The sequence below is a fragment of the Conger conger genome, chromosome 2 (assembly GCF_963514075.1).
Source record: "Conger conger chromosome 2, fConCon1.1, whole genome shotgun sequence".
Classification (NCBI taxonomy): Eukaryota; Metazoa; Chordata; class Actinopteri; order Anguilliformes; family Congridae; genus Conger; species Conger conger.
In genome coordinates this window covers 77,007,500-77,025,203 of record NC_083761.1, presented here as the reverse complement: position 1 = coordinate 77,025,203, position 17,704 = coordinate 77,007,500, and the positions used below count along the sequence as shown (strand labels likewise).

At 45.3% G+C, this 17,704-nt stretch overlaps 1 protein-coding gene across 1 annotated transcript in view; it reads left to right on the top strand.

The window, feature by feature from the left end:
- The window catches only part of LOC133121339 (NACHT, LRR and PYD domains-containing protein 12-like), a 28,054-nt gene extending 25,282 nt beyond the window's left edge, over positions 1 to 2,772 (top strand). The window contains exons 10-12 of the mRNA XM_061230540.1: positions 1,350 to 1,523; positions 1,801 to 1,847; positions 2,219 to 2,772. Of these exons, the coding sequence (XP_061086524.1) occupies positions 1,350 to 1,523; positions 1,801 to 1,847; positions 2,219 to 2,772 (775 nt within the window). The remainder of the gene's footprint in view (positions 1 to 1,349; positions 1,524 to 1,800; positions 1,848 to 2,218) is intronic.
- Positions 2,773 to 17,704: the final 14,932 nt, after the last annotated feature.

Genomic DNA, 17,704 nt, shown 5'->3' with positions numbered 1-17,704 from the left:
TCACATGTCTGTTGGTAAAGGTGGGGCCTCCTTTTAGGTTCAGGTCAGTACGGCAGAGGATCTTTCCTCTCAATGCTCTTTCTTCCTCAGAATAGGCGCCGACTGACTCCGTTTGCAGCCTCGACCGCGCCTTAAATATCTTCCCCTGCTCATTAGGGAAAAGGGCTGCAGCTGAGTCAGTAGTTTTCCACAGTGTTCACTTACGTGCGCTGTCCGAGGTCCTGGACTGCAGGTAGAGGGTTCTCTCTCCATGGTGCTGATCTCCCCATCACTTCCCGAGGAAAATAGACCCCTTCGCATACCTCTCCCAATGCATAACGGTGGCGGGGTTGCGTTGTGCGGGTCCTTCTGGGGTTCTCTCCCCACGTGGCGCAACATGCAGGAGCAGGGGCGCCACAATATATATATACATACACATATACACACACATTACTGTGCAGAAGTCTTAGGCACCCTAGACTTTATTATATAAATGGGTTTTTTTTGGGTGTGTTAGTACAAAAGAGCACATTTGAGATTTCCGAATATTCATTTTCCAAAAGATTTAATTTTATAGAGACATTTTTGTATTTCATGAAAAACAGTAATATATTACTGTAAGCAATTGACTACTTTTTACATACAAACTTGATCAAGGCTGTCTGAGATCAGAATCAAGGAGCCAACCAAAGTCTGCAGAAGAACTGTGGCAAGTTCTCCAATATGCTTGGAACAACCTCCCTGCTGATTGCCTTATAGAACTGCAGGACAGCGTTGGTGGTGCAGTTTTAACGCCGAAGGGTGGTCACAAAAAATATTGATTTGATTCAGTTTTAACTGTTCTGCCTAATTACTCAAATGTAATGTAAAATGCATGGTAAGTTTATTTACCTTTAATTGAATTATTTTTGATAGAATCCTATCTGTACAGAATGTTATACAGGTGCCTAAGACTTTTCCATCCATCCATTATCTTAACCCGCTTATCCTGAATAGGGTCGCAGGGGGGCTGGAGCCTATCCCAGCATACATTGGGCGAAAGGCAGGAATATACCCTGGATAGGTCGCCAGTCCATCGCAGGGCACACACACCATTCACTCACACACTCATACCTATGGGCAATTTAGACTCTCCAATCAGCCTAACGTGCATGTCTTTGGACTGTGGGAGGAAACCGGAGTACCCGGAGGAAACCCACGCAGACACGGGGAGAACATGCAAACTCCGCACAGAGAGGCCCCGGCCGACGGGGATTCGAACCCAGGACCTCCTTGCTGTGAGGCGGCAGTGCTTGAATGTTTACTGAATAATACATTGTTTGATCATGTTGATATAATTATTTGTGTTTCCTCTTTTCTCCTCTCTACAGGCTGTCAGGCTGTCAGGTGACTGAGAGAGGCTGTGCTTCTCTGGCTTCTGCTCTGTCTTCAAACCCCTCACACCTGAGGGACCTGGATCTGAGCTACAATCACCCAGGGGAGTCAGGAGTGAGAGCGCTCTCTGCTGCACTGGAGGACCCCAGCTGTAGACTGGAGAAACTGAAGTAGGTACAGAGACGGAAATGGTGCAAGAGAGGCTTCTGTAGCGCTCCTCTTTGGAGCGCTTTAAAACCCCTCCCTCTGCATTCTGGTGCATATCCAGTGTAGTGGAGATAGTAAAACTACTGAGATGTTTAAGATACTACCACATGCTTTCAGCTGATCAGTAAAGAGCTGATTTTGTGGAGCTCTCCCATTGTCACAGAGCTCAGTTTCTACACAGCCCTACATGCACAGGCAGTCTGTGTGTCTCAGAGTCTGTCTGTCCTTCTGTCCCTACAGCGTTGACCATGGAGGAGAGAACAGGCTCAAACCAGGCCTGAGGAAATGTAAGTCTGTCTGCACTGAATGCTTTAAATCTGAGAGAGCAGAGGGAAGAGTGTTTGTGCTGTTATACTGCCCTCTACTGTACACTTTTGCTCTCCTGCCCTTCTCTTTCTCCATCAGTGGAGTTCAGTGACATCATCTCTATTTTGCTCTTTCTCTTTCTCTTCCTCACATGCACACAAACACACACACTCAGAAAAAAAGCTACAAATAGAAGTGCCTAAAAAACACACATGATTGTCCTGGGGAGGAACCCTATGGTTCCATAATTGTAGCCAGCAATACATGTATATAATTAATCTGCTTGGAAAACTCCCAGTTCAGATCCACTATGTTGTCACAGAGATGTTTCTCCTGACCTCCTCATCTGCAGATGCCTGTCAGCTCACACTGGACCCCAACACGGCGCATAAGGAGCTCATTCTCTCTGAGGGGAACAGGAAAGTGACTCGATCAGAGGGGAAAGAGGAACCTTATCCTGATCACCCAGAGCGATTTGACTTCTGTCCCCAAGTGCTGTGCAGAGAAGGTCTTACTGGGCGCTGCTACTGGGAGGTGGAATGGACCAGGGGAGACCATTACTTTGAACGGACTGCAATTGGAGTCGCATATCAAGGAATCTGCAGGAAAGGTTCAGTGTTCAGTGTGGATTCCCTTGGACGCAGTAACAAGTCCTGGATTCTGGAATTGGATACAATCGTTTGTTACCCCTGGCACAATGGGAAGGGGTGTCCCGTATGCGTGCCCTCCAGTAGGTCCTGCAGAGTTGGGGTGTACCTGGACTGGCCAGCCGGCATTCTGTCCTTCTATGGGATCTCTGACACACTGACCCACCTGCACACTTTCCACACCACCTTCACTGAACCTGTCTATCCTGCATTTAGAGTTACTCCAGATTCCTCAGTGTCCCTGTGCATGCTGGGATAGCCAGTCTGATATTATTCTGCTTGGTTGATTGTTGTTCATTATTTTCATATTTTCTGTGTATCTGATTTTCTTTATTTCAGGAGGTCCAAATGGTTTTAAGTGATACATCATGCCTGCTTACAAGCTCACATTATTATCAATAAGGCTCTTGCACTTGCTCCTGTTCTGGCATTGTAGGCTCTCAAATTTCATAACTTGACCGGTTCTGGGCTGTAGGGAACTAGCACCCTCTTGATTCCACCAGACCAGTTTTGCCTGGTCCTGCCCTAGGGTCCCATTAATTATGCATGGGACAGGAAAAGGGGTCTGTCCCCCTCTTTCCAACATATAGAAGTGAGGCCTATTGAGAATTATGGGTCCTTTCTGTTCTTGGTGTTATGGGTTCTGCTGGTTTTTGTTCTTTAGTCTTTGTCACATTTTTGTAATAACCGTGGGAGAAAAAAGAAGATTTGTCTCCTTTCATTCAATTCTTAATGTCCATGTCTGTACTCTGTAGCATTCAACATTAGTTAAAGTAACGCATTAACTTTTTATTGAGCCTTACAATTAATTTGCAAATGAAATTACTTACAATATATTATTCTGCACTTTGGATAAGTGAGGAGTTTTCGGGAGTTCCACTTGTGTTTGGTATTCAATGTGCCAAATATTGAATGAGGGTGTTAACTGCTAAGACCACTAGATTCAGGGACCAGTTTAAAAGAAGTTCACACAGCATCGAGGACAAATAACCGGTTGTAATAGTGTATAGTATTCCATTCTGTTCATGTAAAGTCACAAAAGGAAGCAGCATACTCGTTCAAAACCATTTTTACAACTAAACCAAAATATGGCAGATATTAATGAGTGCTCAGATTGTTTACTACTAAAACTAAAAGTGCTTATTTGTACCTCAGAACAAAAATATGGCAGGTACCAGAACATTCTCAGATTGTATGTGAATGAACATATACAGATATGTGATATTTGTACATAATGATTTAAGGACATTCCAACCTGTTGTGTGATTGTGGGAGGAGCTAGGATTTTTCAGCAGGAAACGGGAGCGTGTCATTTGCGGAAGTATTTTTTTCCAGAATGAGTGACATATAAATGATCAACCTGTGGTTTTGTACAAAAGATTTAAATGCAGTTTCCTTTTTGATGCTGTTACTAATTGCTCATTATAATGTGTGTAGGTGTTTTCCCATTTTCCATGGTTTGTTGTTGGAGTACAGTACAGAAATATAATATTTATATTGAAAGCTTGAATTGCCATGAATTATGATAGTCGTGTTTGTATTTGATTGTGACCTAATGTAAACTGTTACTGTAACAAATAAATATCTTTATTTTAATTGTTTGACTACCTGCATGTAAAGCATGTCTTGAAAAAGTGCAACTCTTTCTTTGATCACCTTTGCGATTCAGAATGAGATTGCAGTTCCGTCACAAATAAGTGTTCCATTTCTAAATCACAACAAATCATGTTATGGAAGTATATTATTTTTTAGTGCTAACTGAAAAGCAATATGTTTTTAATTTCAGTGTCACAAAACGAAGGTCACAAAACAGAAATCAATAGTCGATGGTCAGTAAACAGGCGTGGATCGTAACGTGTAATCAAACAGTAACTAATGCTCAAGCGTTGCGTGGTAAACAGAGGCAGACAATTTCGCAGTGAACAGTTGCGCGACTGGGCTATAAATGCAGGTGTAGACAGGTGTAGACAATTAGTTAGAGCGTAGCAAGGAAATGGAAAACAGGTGCGATGGATGACAAGTTAAACAAGGAGATTAGTAATCGTTAGTAATAAACCAATCCTGCCCTAGCATTAGTAAATTAGTAAATGACATGCACGAGAAAAGTAAGGTAACATGAACACATGATTAGTCTTGTTAGTTTCTACCCAATCCTGATCTAGCGTTAGTAGTTTTAGTAAATAGACAAATAGAAACATTAGGGGAGTGAAGGACAGAACGAGAGAGAGAGAGAGAGAGAGAAAAGGCGGAACGCAAGGTTTGCGGAAAAACATGTAAAAGTGTATGCATAACAACGACCAGTTAACGTAATAAACATACATCGAAACATAACACAAAGCGAAACTAAGACGATAATCACTCAACATAACCAGGTAATAATATCGTAATCGAAACATAACTAGACATGACGAGAAAACAAATCGTAACAAGAAATAAACTAAACAACATGACGAACCTAGACTAACATAATACATGATAAGACACTACGTGACTAAGACAACACGAATAAACATAAATCAACATAAAACATGGTGAGACAGACCTGAAACGTGACACTAATGTTGGATAACTATTCACAGCTCCCGATTCAAAATCACCAGCCCACCTTTAATGCATGAATCATTGCATTTTCACTGCATTGCCCACGGTGGCAGTTCTCTTTGAGTTCTCAGAAGTGGAGGTGTCAGAGCCACCGAGATATAGGCCTACACTCAGTGACCAGTTCACCAGCTTGTTAAAGGAGTAACATGGTGGTTGAAAGTGACACTTGCCACTAATCTGGCACACAGTGGATTGGGATTTTTACAATTCTTAAAAGGGAGGATAAGCCAGATCCTACAGTCCGTTTACATAAGACACTGCTAGTGTAACCGGGTCGAACTTTGTCTCGCCTCGGTGCAGGAGGAGTGAAGTGACAGTCAGCACACGGGATGTGCTTTTCCCAGGTTTATTCTTCTATTGCAAAGCAAAATGGATTCTGGCGGCCAATATAACGGTTAACTAACGTTACGTAAATACCAATTAAATATACAAGTGGACAAGTGATCGCATAGATTTCGATGACAAATAGTTATAAGTATTATATCCGGGAAAGCACTTTCTTATTTTCATAGAACGTTAGGGACAAAAAGTTATTCCAGCGTAACACAACACTGCCGGCATGGCATTAGCTAGGCTATGAACCACATTCTTGGCTCGGAAAACTCGTATTGTGCTACGTACCTGGATAGACGAAATAGTATGTAAACACAGTGTTCATGTGACAGGCGAACTGTGTGTATTCTCTCTGAATGAAAAGCGGTTTTACTTTTAAAGTAAATACATCGTCAGACTACGTTCTAGCTTCATTAATGGTTATAATGCAATGACATTTTCATCATTAGGCAAAGTATTTCACATCAAGCATAATATTTTAACGAGAGCATGCCAGATCCGTACCTACTATTGCAATGTAAAATGGATTCTGGCGGGCACATAGAGCAAAGCTGATCTAGCAGTCTAACTAAGCACAGATCATCTGTCACATAAAGCCAGCAGAGGGCGCTGTATAACCATTCACATACAACTGAAGATACCCTTGGTAAAATCATTTTATAGGAATGTATGCTTGTACAATATTTTGGAGAAAGTCATTAACTTGTGGTGTTATTTAAAACTCTGTTACACTATCTTTTATTTCTGTACGTTATGGACAAGTTATATGCAGCATGTTTCAGCGATCCTGCCAGCAAGCTAGCAAGTTCTTTACAGAACACTGGAGTACATTTGTAATTAAGATTACGAATATGATATTGACTACAATAGTTTGGTTACCTAGAGCTAGTTGTGTTTGGATTAATGGGGAAGAAATTAGATCTACGTAACTTTGATCATGGAATTATTGTTGGTGCCAAACAGGGTGGTAAACAGGAAACCGCTGATTTAATTGAACGTGTGGTTCTGCCATTGTGTTCTTGAAAACTAGGAAACTTGAATAGAACATTGTTCACAAGAACCCTGTAGCTTAAAGTCTGAACTTCTGTACGGAGTAGCATAGAGTATTTACGTGGCCCGATGCACCCATCCTCCGCAGCTAAAAGCGAAAGTAAAAACAAGCTTTCTGTGTCGGATAATCGTGGAAGGAACAGCATAACGAATGTTTAAGAAATTGAGAATTCAACCAGGAAAATTCTACTGTAAATGCAGAAATTCTACTGTTAAGTTGCTTTGATTAGTTATATGTGAAGGATAGCTCTATTTTGTACAGGATGCATATGTTTGACATAGCATAACAGGAAATAGGACTAATCACACACGTTTGCACGTACACACACACACACATTTGTGAATGTTTGATTGGCAAAGATAGTTTTACATTCTTTTATTAGCTTTTTTTTTTTAAATTTTTTTAAAGGACATCCTAGTTCAGATAGCCTAAATTGCCCGTTGGTATGAGTGTGTGCGTGAATGGTGTGTGTGCCCTGCGATGGACTGGCGACCTGTCCAGGGTGTATTCCTGCCTTTAGCCCAATGTATGCTGGGATGGGCTCCAGCGACCCTGCGACCCTGTTCATTATAAGCGGGTTAGGATAATGAATGAATGAAAGAATGAATGAAAGAATTAATGAATGAATGAATAGTTTAGATAAAAAAGGTTCTGATGACATGTCGACTACAGTGGCTGGGGTTCCGACAATTGTAGGTGGAATGTTTTAACAACACATTACACCTATATGGTTCAAATACATGTACTCTCTCTTGAAATACTCCTTCAAGTTTACTAACCAAGATGTAGAAACACGAAATAATTTTGTTCTGAATATTGGGGAAAATGATAGTCAATACTTAAATGATCAAAATGGACATTTTTACTGAGATCTATAGATTTAAAGTATTTTAAATGTATTGCCTAAATCTGCTGTCACTTTTAATGGGGAGGAGCATATTATGCAGGCTCCTACTCCTACTCTCTCCCTCCGTTACAACTCAGACCAGGGGCAGTACTGTGGACCACAGAGAGCAGCAGCCTGCTGATCTGAGATCAGTGACTTGCCATTCTGTCACAGCTCGGTCTGGAGACAATGCTGTAGCACCACAGTTAATTGGGTGTTCTGGAAACATTAATTTCAGTGTTAACATCCAACCTCATAATACTGGTAAGGAAGGATTTATCATTTTTAATTTGTGATAAAAAAAAGAACACAAAATGCTTTTTATTTTGTTCAGTTTTTTTTTACAAAATAAGTTAGGCTTGATATCTAAGGTTGTGCATTGCCAGCCCAATCGGTCTAAGGAGCAGCCTAGTGACCAACTCCCAGGCCAGCCCATCACAAACTGGTTAATAAGGGTTTGTGACACACACCAACAGTGGAATTGTTTATGTAATCCATATCATAATATGCACAATACCTCAGGAGCGAAACAACCCTGAGATGGATCTGGGAGGTAAACAGGTGTCAAATGATCTTTGAGTCAGTCATTGAAAATCGAAGCATCTAGCATAGGGCGGCCTGTAGCGTAGTGGTTAAGGTAGATGAGTGGGACACACAAGATCAGTGGTTCTAATCCCGGTGTAGCCACAATAAGATCCGCACAGCCGTTGGACCCTTGAGCAAGGCCCTTAACCCTGAATTGCTCCAGGGGAGGATTGTCTCCTGCTTAGTCTAATCAACTGTACATCGCTCTGGATAAGAGTGTCTGCCAAATGCCAATAATGTAATGTAATCTATTACCATTAGGAGTCAAGCATTTAATGATGCAAACAGGGCAGGGTTTGATTATGAATGGTGAGCACATCAGGTTCCTGCCACGTTTTCCTGTTTTGGTGTAAGATTATCTCACTCAGCTAGCTAAATTCTGACTAACTCACTCTTGCTACCTGACTAAGCAGGAGAAGAGTTTCTTCATCTGTGAAAAATGTTTGCTTTCATTAAATATAACTCCACCACTCTGATGTTGCTGTTCTGGTTTCAGTTTGATTTCTTGTCAGAATAACATCTGGTTCACTGCGCCTTTTTTGCATATGCAGTTTTAAAAAGCCAAAAAAAATCCACGTAATATGTTTACATACACCAATAATTGAAAAGATTGGGCAAAATGGTGATTAATGGGGTTCTGCATGATGTGTTTAAGTCCATACCACAATCATGGAAAATTGACTGTTTACATGACGTGAGATGAATATTGCCTGAATTGGGCCATGGTTGGATAGTTCCAGTGTATACACAGTGACTTCAGAAAGTATTCAGACTCCTTCAATTTTTGCGCACTTCATCACTTTACTATGTTGTAGATTTTATTTTAAATGGATAAAATTGCTATTTTTGCCCATCAATCTACACTCAATAACCCATAATGATGAAGTAAAAACAAATCAAGAATTTAAATCTCTCATTTACATAAGTATTCAGTATTAAGTATTTCTGTGGCACTCCAAATTATGGTGGCAAATGTAATTGATTGAACACCTAAAAGGCACATAAAGGCACACACCTGTGTCTATAAGGTCCCACAATTCACACTGCCAGGACAAAAACCAAACCATCAAGTCCAAGGAACTGTCTGTTGAACTCTGCAATGTGTCAAGGCATAGATCAGGGCAAGGGTATGAAACCGTTTCTAAAGCTTAGTGCTCCCAGGAACACAGTGGCCTCAATAATTATGAAATAGAAGAACTTTGGAACCACCAGGCTCCCAGGCAGGGCCACCACTGACCCAAATCAGCCAATGAAATCTGGCTATATCAGATCCACCTGTGCAGCCATTCTTGAGTTTAGAGTTTGCCAAACGGCATTTAAAGGAGCATTCAGAAAGATTCTCTGGTCCAGTGAGATACAAATTTTACTCCTTGGGCAGAACAAGCACGTCTGGCGAACACCAGGCATTGCTCATCACCTGACTAATGCCATTCCTATGGTGAAAGATTGTGGTGGCAGCATCATGCTGCAGGGTGCTTCTGAGGGGCAGGGACAAGGTGACCGGTCAGAATTGAGGGAAGGTTGAATTCAGCCAAAAACAGGGAAGGAAGAATAAAGAGAGGTCCATGAAGAGAACCTGCTCCAGAGTGCACGTGATGTCAGACTGGAGAAACGGTAATTAAGTGCAAAAAGAGAAGGGGTCTGAATATGTTCTGAAGCCACTGTAAGAACAATCTGTGTCACTAGTGAAGGTACACTGTGAAGCTGTAGACCTGGGCACAACGTTGATGCCCCTTAATAATACTTATTTAAAGGTACAATAGGTAAGATTTTTGTGTTAAAACAAACATCAACTCTCACTGACAGGTAGCAGAAGCTTCACTCCGTAGAGGGGACTAGGAACTATGTGTGCATGTGTGCAATAGTTTGCCAGTACATGCAGTGGATGCAGAAACACTGGGGGTTTTCAATACGTATCAGGAGGTGTCAGTTGCTGTCAGAATTCTAATCCCAAACACTGCAATAAAAATGTATTTTTATTTTAGTAGTAAAACTAAGCAAATCCAAAATGTCAGCCTAAAACTGAGATTGTATTATTGTTGCAGACAACTACAGTTTGTGTGCTTGTTTCCACTAACGAGTGTCGGTATGCAGGTAGTAGGCTAACGTTGACCTACGTGGGTAAAATCTAAAGTAAGGGTGTCTCGGTGGCGCAGCCTGTAGAGCACTGACCGCATGCTCATTGTGAGCCGCGACGTCGGCGGTTCGAATCCGACCGTCTGACATTTGTCGCATGTCTTCCCCTCTCTCTCGCTCCCATTCTTCCTGTCTCTCTATACTGTATACTGTATACTGTCCAATAAAGCTGAAAAAGGCCTAAAAAATATCTTAAAAAAAAAAAATCTAAAGTAAGTATGGGCTCACTTCAAGCACCGGGAACTTACAGTGGAATGACATGTTAGAGAGAGAATTAGTTGTTTTCAAAGGTTTTATTATATTTAATAGGTTTCCTCTTATTTCTTTCAACTCAAGATGGTTATGGGTTTCACTCACAGTAAATTCAATGGTATATGATATAAAGTACTTGACATTCGCCTGTTTTTGCCTGTGAATGACATTTAGCAATATGCCTTTCTGCCCTCAAAAAGAACTATATTGAATCAGAATAGAGGCAGACTCTGTACACTTTGATTTACATTGTTTAATCTCAGTTGTCTAAAATAATGTGAAGCTGACACCGCTTAAAAAGGCAGTGAGTAAATACAGTAGCCCATATGGTTGATTCCTGCTTTAAAAAAAATATTTATTTCTTCAGTGACACATATATCTTGATGTGTCGTAAATTATTTTCTTGATATATATGGGGTATTGCAGAATCACTGTCGTTTCATGGGCATTTCATTTCGTATTGTCATAGGATTGTATCCTGAGTTACTCTGTGATTCCCACCCTTACTGTAAGGAGTATCTAGTCTTGATTCTAGACTTTTGATTGCCTTTGGAATCCATCCATCCATCCATTTTCACCGGCTTATCCGGAGTCGGGTCGAGGTGGCAGTAGGCTAAGCTGGGTATTCCAGGCGTCACTCTCCCCGGCAACGCATTCCAGCTCCTCCTGGGGGATCCCGAGGCATTCCCAGGTCAGGAGAGATGTATAATCTCTCCAGCGGGTTCTGGGTCTACCTCGGGGTCTCCGCCCAGTTGGACGAGCCTGGAAAACCTCCAAAGGGAGGCACCCGGGAGGCATCTTGATCAGATGCCCGAACCACCTCAATTGGCTCCTTTCGATGTCAAGGAGCAGCGGCTCTACTCCAAGCTCCCTCCGGATGTCCGAGCTCCTCACCCTATCTCTAAGGCTGAGCCCTGCCACCCTACGGAGGAAGCTCATTTCGGCCGCTTGTATACGCGATCTCGTTCTCGAACAGGCCTTTGGAGTCTGTTATTTGTAAAATAAATTAAAAAATGAAATAAACAATACTAATCTTTCTGTGTTTTAATATTCAAAATGTACTTGGCACAACGGTATAAGTTAATCTGCGCAGGCCTGCTTGTTGAAGCTTTTTCATTTTATTTCACTTGTAAAGCCAGTTTCTTTCTCTGCAGGTTTTGAGGATGGAGGCGATTGCAGATTGCGGCTGCAGTAAGTTTCAGCTCAGCCCCGTAACCCCCTCCTGCACCTGAGAGCACCTGTCATTGAGAATGAGCTGATGAAGCACACGCAGTGCTACACCCTGGGCTCTGTGGAGCCTCGTCTTCTTTATCCACCCGCCAGTGGAGTGACCAATCACACATTATTATTTTTATCATTATTATTATTATACACTGCTCCACAGAGATGTTTGGCTGTTCAATACTGATACAGGTCCCCCTACCTGTTGCAAGCATATAATGAAATGCAAAATATATTATAAGTTAATTAAATACAAATACAAACTTTATCACAACACATTTTTTACAAATAAGATGGACACTGATTGGACATTAATTCACACACTGTGGCCCGTATAGAGGGATGTGATGCGTGCATGTGAAAGCAGGAGCTTCTGCTGCTTCAAACGGTACCTCACTGCTGTCCCCTGCTGTCAGGAATATGACTCTGGGACCTGGAGCTTCAGGCAGTGATGACTTTCCTGGGAGGAAGAGCGGAGCTGGGTGTTCCAGACCTAATGCCCCCAGAGCTGAGAAGTGCGACAGCCACAGAAGCATAGGTGTGCTACTGAAACAGAAATATAAACATGAAGTGGGCAGACACAGAAACATGCACTACCGCTCAAAAATTATCAGGATCTTTTTCTGCTTTTCCTGATCTTTTTTTTTTCTCTTGTTTGTAATCAAACAATTCATACATTGTCAAAGCACAGATATTTTTTTTATTGATTTTGGTTTCACCATGTAGTATTTGTCCTAACCCTTTTCAATGTTTGAGACAAATGAAGAGACAAAGCGTGCTACAGACACAGAACTATAATGACAGTGGATATGCTGCCTCACAGGGCTTCCATATGGTGGATTTTTCTTGAACAAAAGAAAACCAAAATTGTGCTAGTAAATATGAACTGCCACGATACGCTATTTTGAACATGACGATGGCTATGTATTTCACACCCTGTGTCTGCTTTGTAAATCAGGCCCATGGTGTCTTGATTAATATATTGTCTCTGTTATTATATTAAAAGCCTATGTGATTTTATATATTGGCTCAGGTAGCTCCAGGAATCCACAGTTATGCAGTAGTATAAGCAGTTATAGTGTCACATTGAAACATCAGTCAATGTTACTGCACTTGGTATTAAATGGTAAATGCATTTATATAGCACCTTTATCCAAAGCACTGTACAATTGATGCTTCTCCATTCACCCATTCATACACACACTCACACACTCACACACTCACACACTCACACACTCACACACCGACGGCAATTGGCCGACCAGCTCGTCAGGAGCATTTGGGGGTTAGGTGTCTTGCTCAGGGACACTTGGACACAGCCCGGGCGGGGGATCGAACTGCCAACCCTCCGACTGCCAGACGACCGCTCTTACTGCCTGAGCCATGTCGCCCCTATTAATGCACTGTGATGAAGGGAGAGGACTACTGAATTTGATTATTTAGCCTTAATGGATATGGTACACTGTTGACTATAGAGGATATATATTTTTTAAATCTACAATGTACAATGGTTAATATAACCCAGGTAGGTTCTGCTGAAGCAAAATAATACAAAAGGCAACAACATTAAAAGCCTTTCCAAGACATTTAGCTTAGGTTTGGGCTTCCCGTCCTGTTCAAGGTTTAAATGACTTGTTTTGCACTGCTTTAAACTTCCTGCTTCTTTTTGATAATGAAACCATGACAATGCTTAGAGTCTTTTATTGTAATAATTTTGCATTCTATATTTCTTCTCCACAGATGAATCCATAATTACAGACACACAGAAACTAAAATCTCACTTGAAGGAGAAGTTTGCAGACATATTTGATGAATTACGAAAGGGGAACAATCACATCCCCGTGAATGAGATCTTCACAGAGCTCTACATCACAGAGGGGGGAAGCGGGGGGGTCAATACTGAACACGAGGTGCGGCAGATTGACACAGCATTCAGAAGACAGGCCTGTCAGGAGACTCCAATTATCTGCAATGACATCTTTAAACCCACACCTGGTCATAGGCGGCTGCAACACAATGGGCGGACCAGTACCGGAGCCAGCACCAGCTCACTCCCCATCGGTGGAACAGCGAGGACGCTGAGTGTGGACAGTGCAGCAGATCCAGTGTGCAGTGTACAGCAGATTGGTTCGGGGCGCAGCTCAGTGGCCCTGAGACTATATTGCACAGCGGGAGCCGATTAGGGGGGTTGGTTTTCTTCTTTTTTTGGGGGGGGGGGGGGATGTAGAGGCCCAGCACAGCGGTGGGGGCCAACTACATCCCCTCCTTAAAATAATTTTTGGTTTCGTTGGTGTTGTGCGTGGAAGTGAAAGGTGTGAGTGCGTGTGTGAGACCCCGCCCGTGTTAGTTGACTTCCCCTTCGAGTGGCGTTTCCCCCCTCCTGGGCATGGGCTAGGTAAAAATGGCAGGCATTTATATAGCGCCTTTATCCAAAGCGCTGTACAATTGATGCTTCTCCATTCACTGGCCCTGCCAGCGTGGGAAGGGGGAAAGACAGGACTAGGCTAAACGCAGACGGCACAGGGCGATGTGCCCTAGCAGGCCATATGCTGAGGGACTGGGCCCCGTCGTTCCAGCAAATTAAAAACACTGACCCCCCCGATCAATCCTGTCCTACGAGGCCCTTTTCCAATCCGCCTCCGGCAGATGTTCCCTACGTGCTGGGACTAACACCTCGATTAAATCTATTCCTCGGAACAAGGGGGAACAGGGAAATCTTAAATCAAAGCGCTGTACAACTGATGCTTCTCATTCACCAATTCATACACAAAAGTAAAAGTAACTGGAGACACCCTCGGCAACGACAACCAGTATGACAACCAGTATGACAACCCACAAGTTAAGTTCGGGGTTTGCTTCGCACAGTATCTGCAGCCCGAACCCAAGAGTGCCTGATACTCCAACTGAACCGATCACGTGTTGTGGTGCCTCGGGGTGAATCCTGAGGTGCAGAGAGTGGGCAGAGCTAGGAACCAACACAGGAGATAGCAGATGTCAGAAAAAATACTTCTTTTTATTTTTTCTGTGTTTTTTTTTTCGGGGTATTGGTGATAGCGCCCCCCCTCAGGGCAAGGGTAGGGGAAAACTGGAGAAATCAAAGGGGCCGTTTAGGCAAAAAATAAACGAAGATTCTTCCCAGACCGGGGTATTTTCCAGGGCTTCCTCCCTCCTCTCCTCTTCGGCCGCGTCAGGGCTGGCGGGAAACACAAAGACAGGGGGTGAATAGGGAGGTAATTTATCTGGCTCACGTGACCGGCGTCCGTTTCCAGGTCTTCGGTGTTGCCGTCCGTGAAGGTGGGGTCTTCCTCAGGTTCAGTATGGCTGGGCGTTGCAGGTCCTTCCTCTCCCTGCCTTCCACACTCTCACACGCTCAGGAATGGCACCAACTGAGCCTGGCTGCAGCCTCGACCGCGCCTTAAATCCCATTCCCTGCTCATTAGGAAAAGAGGCTGCAGGTGAGTCAGTGATTTTCCACTCTGCTAACTCACGTGCGCTGGCCGGGGTCCTGGACCGCAGGTAGAGGGATCTCTCTCCAAGGTGCTGATCTCCCCATCACATCTCTAGGCAGATATACCCCTTCGCACACCTCTCCCAATGCGTGACGTCTGCGCGGTTGACCGGCACGGGCCCCTCCAGGGTTCTCCACCCACGTGGCACAACATTCAGGAGCAGGGGTGCCACATACCCCCCCCCCTCAGCTCCAAGCCCCGGGCGGGAGCGTCTGCCCCTAGGCCATCCTCCCTCCTGGATAGCGCATCAGCATTCTGGTGCAGCTTCCCAGCGCGATGCTCCACCTTGAACCGGTAAGGCTGCAACTCTAAAAACCAGCGGGTTACTCGGGCATTGCTGTCTCGGTTCAGGTACATCCATTTGAGGGGAGCATGATCGGTCACCAACAGAAACTCACGGTCGAGTAGGTAATAACGTAATTTACCTACCGCCCATCTGATGGCAAGGCATTCCTTCTCGACCGTGGCATAATTCCTTTCATGGCCGAGGAGTTTTCTGCTGATGTATGTCACTGGATGCTCCACCCCGTCCTGGATCTGTGACAGGACCGCTCCCAGGCCCACTTCCGATGCGTCGGTCTGCAGCACGAAGGGTTTCTGGAAGTTGGGAGTTATGAGGACTGGTTTCTCACCTAGAGCGGCCCGTAGGTCCTGGAAGGCTGCAGCGGCGAGGGGGTTCCATTGGACCCGGTTGGGCTGCTCCTTCTTGGTGAGGTCGTGTAGGGGGGCTGCTCGTGCTGCAAACTCCGGAATGAACTGCCGATAGTAACCCACCAGACCCAGGAACATTCTCACCTGTTTCTTTGTAGCCGGTTGGGGCCAGGTGGCAATGCTGTTGACCTTGTTCGACTGGGGCTTCACCCGCCCCCTCCCAACCGTGTGGCCCAGATAGGCAGCTTCCTTAAATCCGAGCCGGCACTTTGCTGGGTTAGCCGTCAGCCCGGCCTCCCTCAGGGACCTCAGCACCGCTTCGACTTTGTCGACATGGCTGTCCCAGTCGGTGCTGTGGATGACGATGTCATCCAGGTAGGCGGCCGCATACCTCTGGTGGGGCCGCAACACCTGGTCCATCAACCTCTGGAACGTGGCCGGGGCTCCATGCACGCCAAAGGGAAGGACGGTGTACTGGTAGAGGCCCGTCGGGGTCGCGAAGGCCGTCTTCTCCCTGGCACGGGGTGTTAGGGGAACTTGCCAATACCCCCTCGTCAGGTCCAGGGTGCTGATGAACCGGGCCGGTCCCAGCCGCTCAATGAGTTCGTCCACCCTCGGCATCGGGTACGCGTCACACAGGGAGATGTCGTTCAGGCGGCGGAAGTCATTACAGAACCGCCAGGTTCCATCCGGCTTGGGGACTAGCACCACGGGACTGGACCAGGCACTGCGGCTTTCCTCAATAACCCCGAGGTCGATCATTCTCTTCACCTCCTCCTGTATGGCGCGTCGGCGAGCTTCTGGGATTCGGTAGGGTCGTAATCTTACCGTCTTCCCAGGTTCAGTGCTGATGTCGTGGGCGATTAGGTGGGTGCGGCCGGGCATAGTCGAGAAGATGTCCCGGCTTCGATTCACCAGCTCACGTAGCGCTTGCTGCTGGCGGGAGCTCAGTTGCTCTCCAATACTCACGTCAGGGGTCGGTGGGGGCAGCCACTGGGCAGAGAGGACTGGGGTCGGAGCTGGGGGTGGCTCATGCCACCTCTTCATCAGGTTGACGTGGTAGATTTGGAGGCGGTGTCGTCGCCCCGGCTGTCTCACTCGGTAGTTCACAGGTCCTGTGCGTTCCATGACCTCATACGGCCCATGCCATTGGGCCAGAAATTTACATTCACTGGTGGGGACTAGAATCATCACCTTGTCTCCTGGGGCGAATTCTCTCACCTGGGCTCCCCGGTTATACAGCCTGGCTTGCTCCCGTTGTGCCCGTTCCATGTGGGCCCTCATCATGGGCCAGATCTGGGCCATCCGCCGGTCCATCTGCTCCACATGCTCGATCAGGCTGCGGGTTCGGGACGGTTGCTGTTCCCAAGCCTCCTTCGCCAGGTCCAGTAATCCACGGGGTCGTCTACCGTATAGCAGTTCAAAAGGGGCAAAGCCGATGGTGCTCTGGGGTACCTCTCGGACTGAGAAGAGAAGATAGGGTAAGAGCTGGTCCCAGTCCTTACCGTCCGTTTCAATCATTTTCCTCAGCATGGCTTTGAGGGTCTGATTGAACCTCTCCACTAGTCCGTCGGTTTGGGGGTGGTAGACGGAGGTTCGTAGTTGGGTCACTTGTAGCAGCCGGCACATCTCCTTTAGGACCCCCGACATGAAACACGATCCTTGGTCGGTCAGGAGTTCCTCCGCTATTCCGACCCTGCTAAACAGCAGGAACAACTCCCTGGCAACCGCCTTTCCGGTCGTGGTCCTGAGCGGGACGGCTTCTGGGTAGCGGGTTGCATAATCCAGGATTACGAGGATGTACCGATGTCCCCGGCTGGACTTCGGTAAGGGCCCCACGATGTCCATCGCAATCCTCCTGAAGGGAACATCAATTATTGGCAGGGGTATTAGTGGGTTCCGAAGGGTTACCTTAGGGCTGTGGAGTTGGCACACGGCACAGTGTCGGCAGTAGTCCTCCACAGCC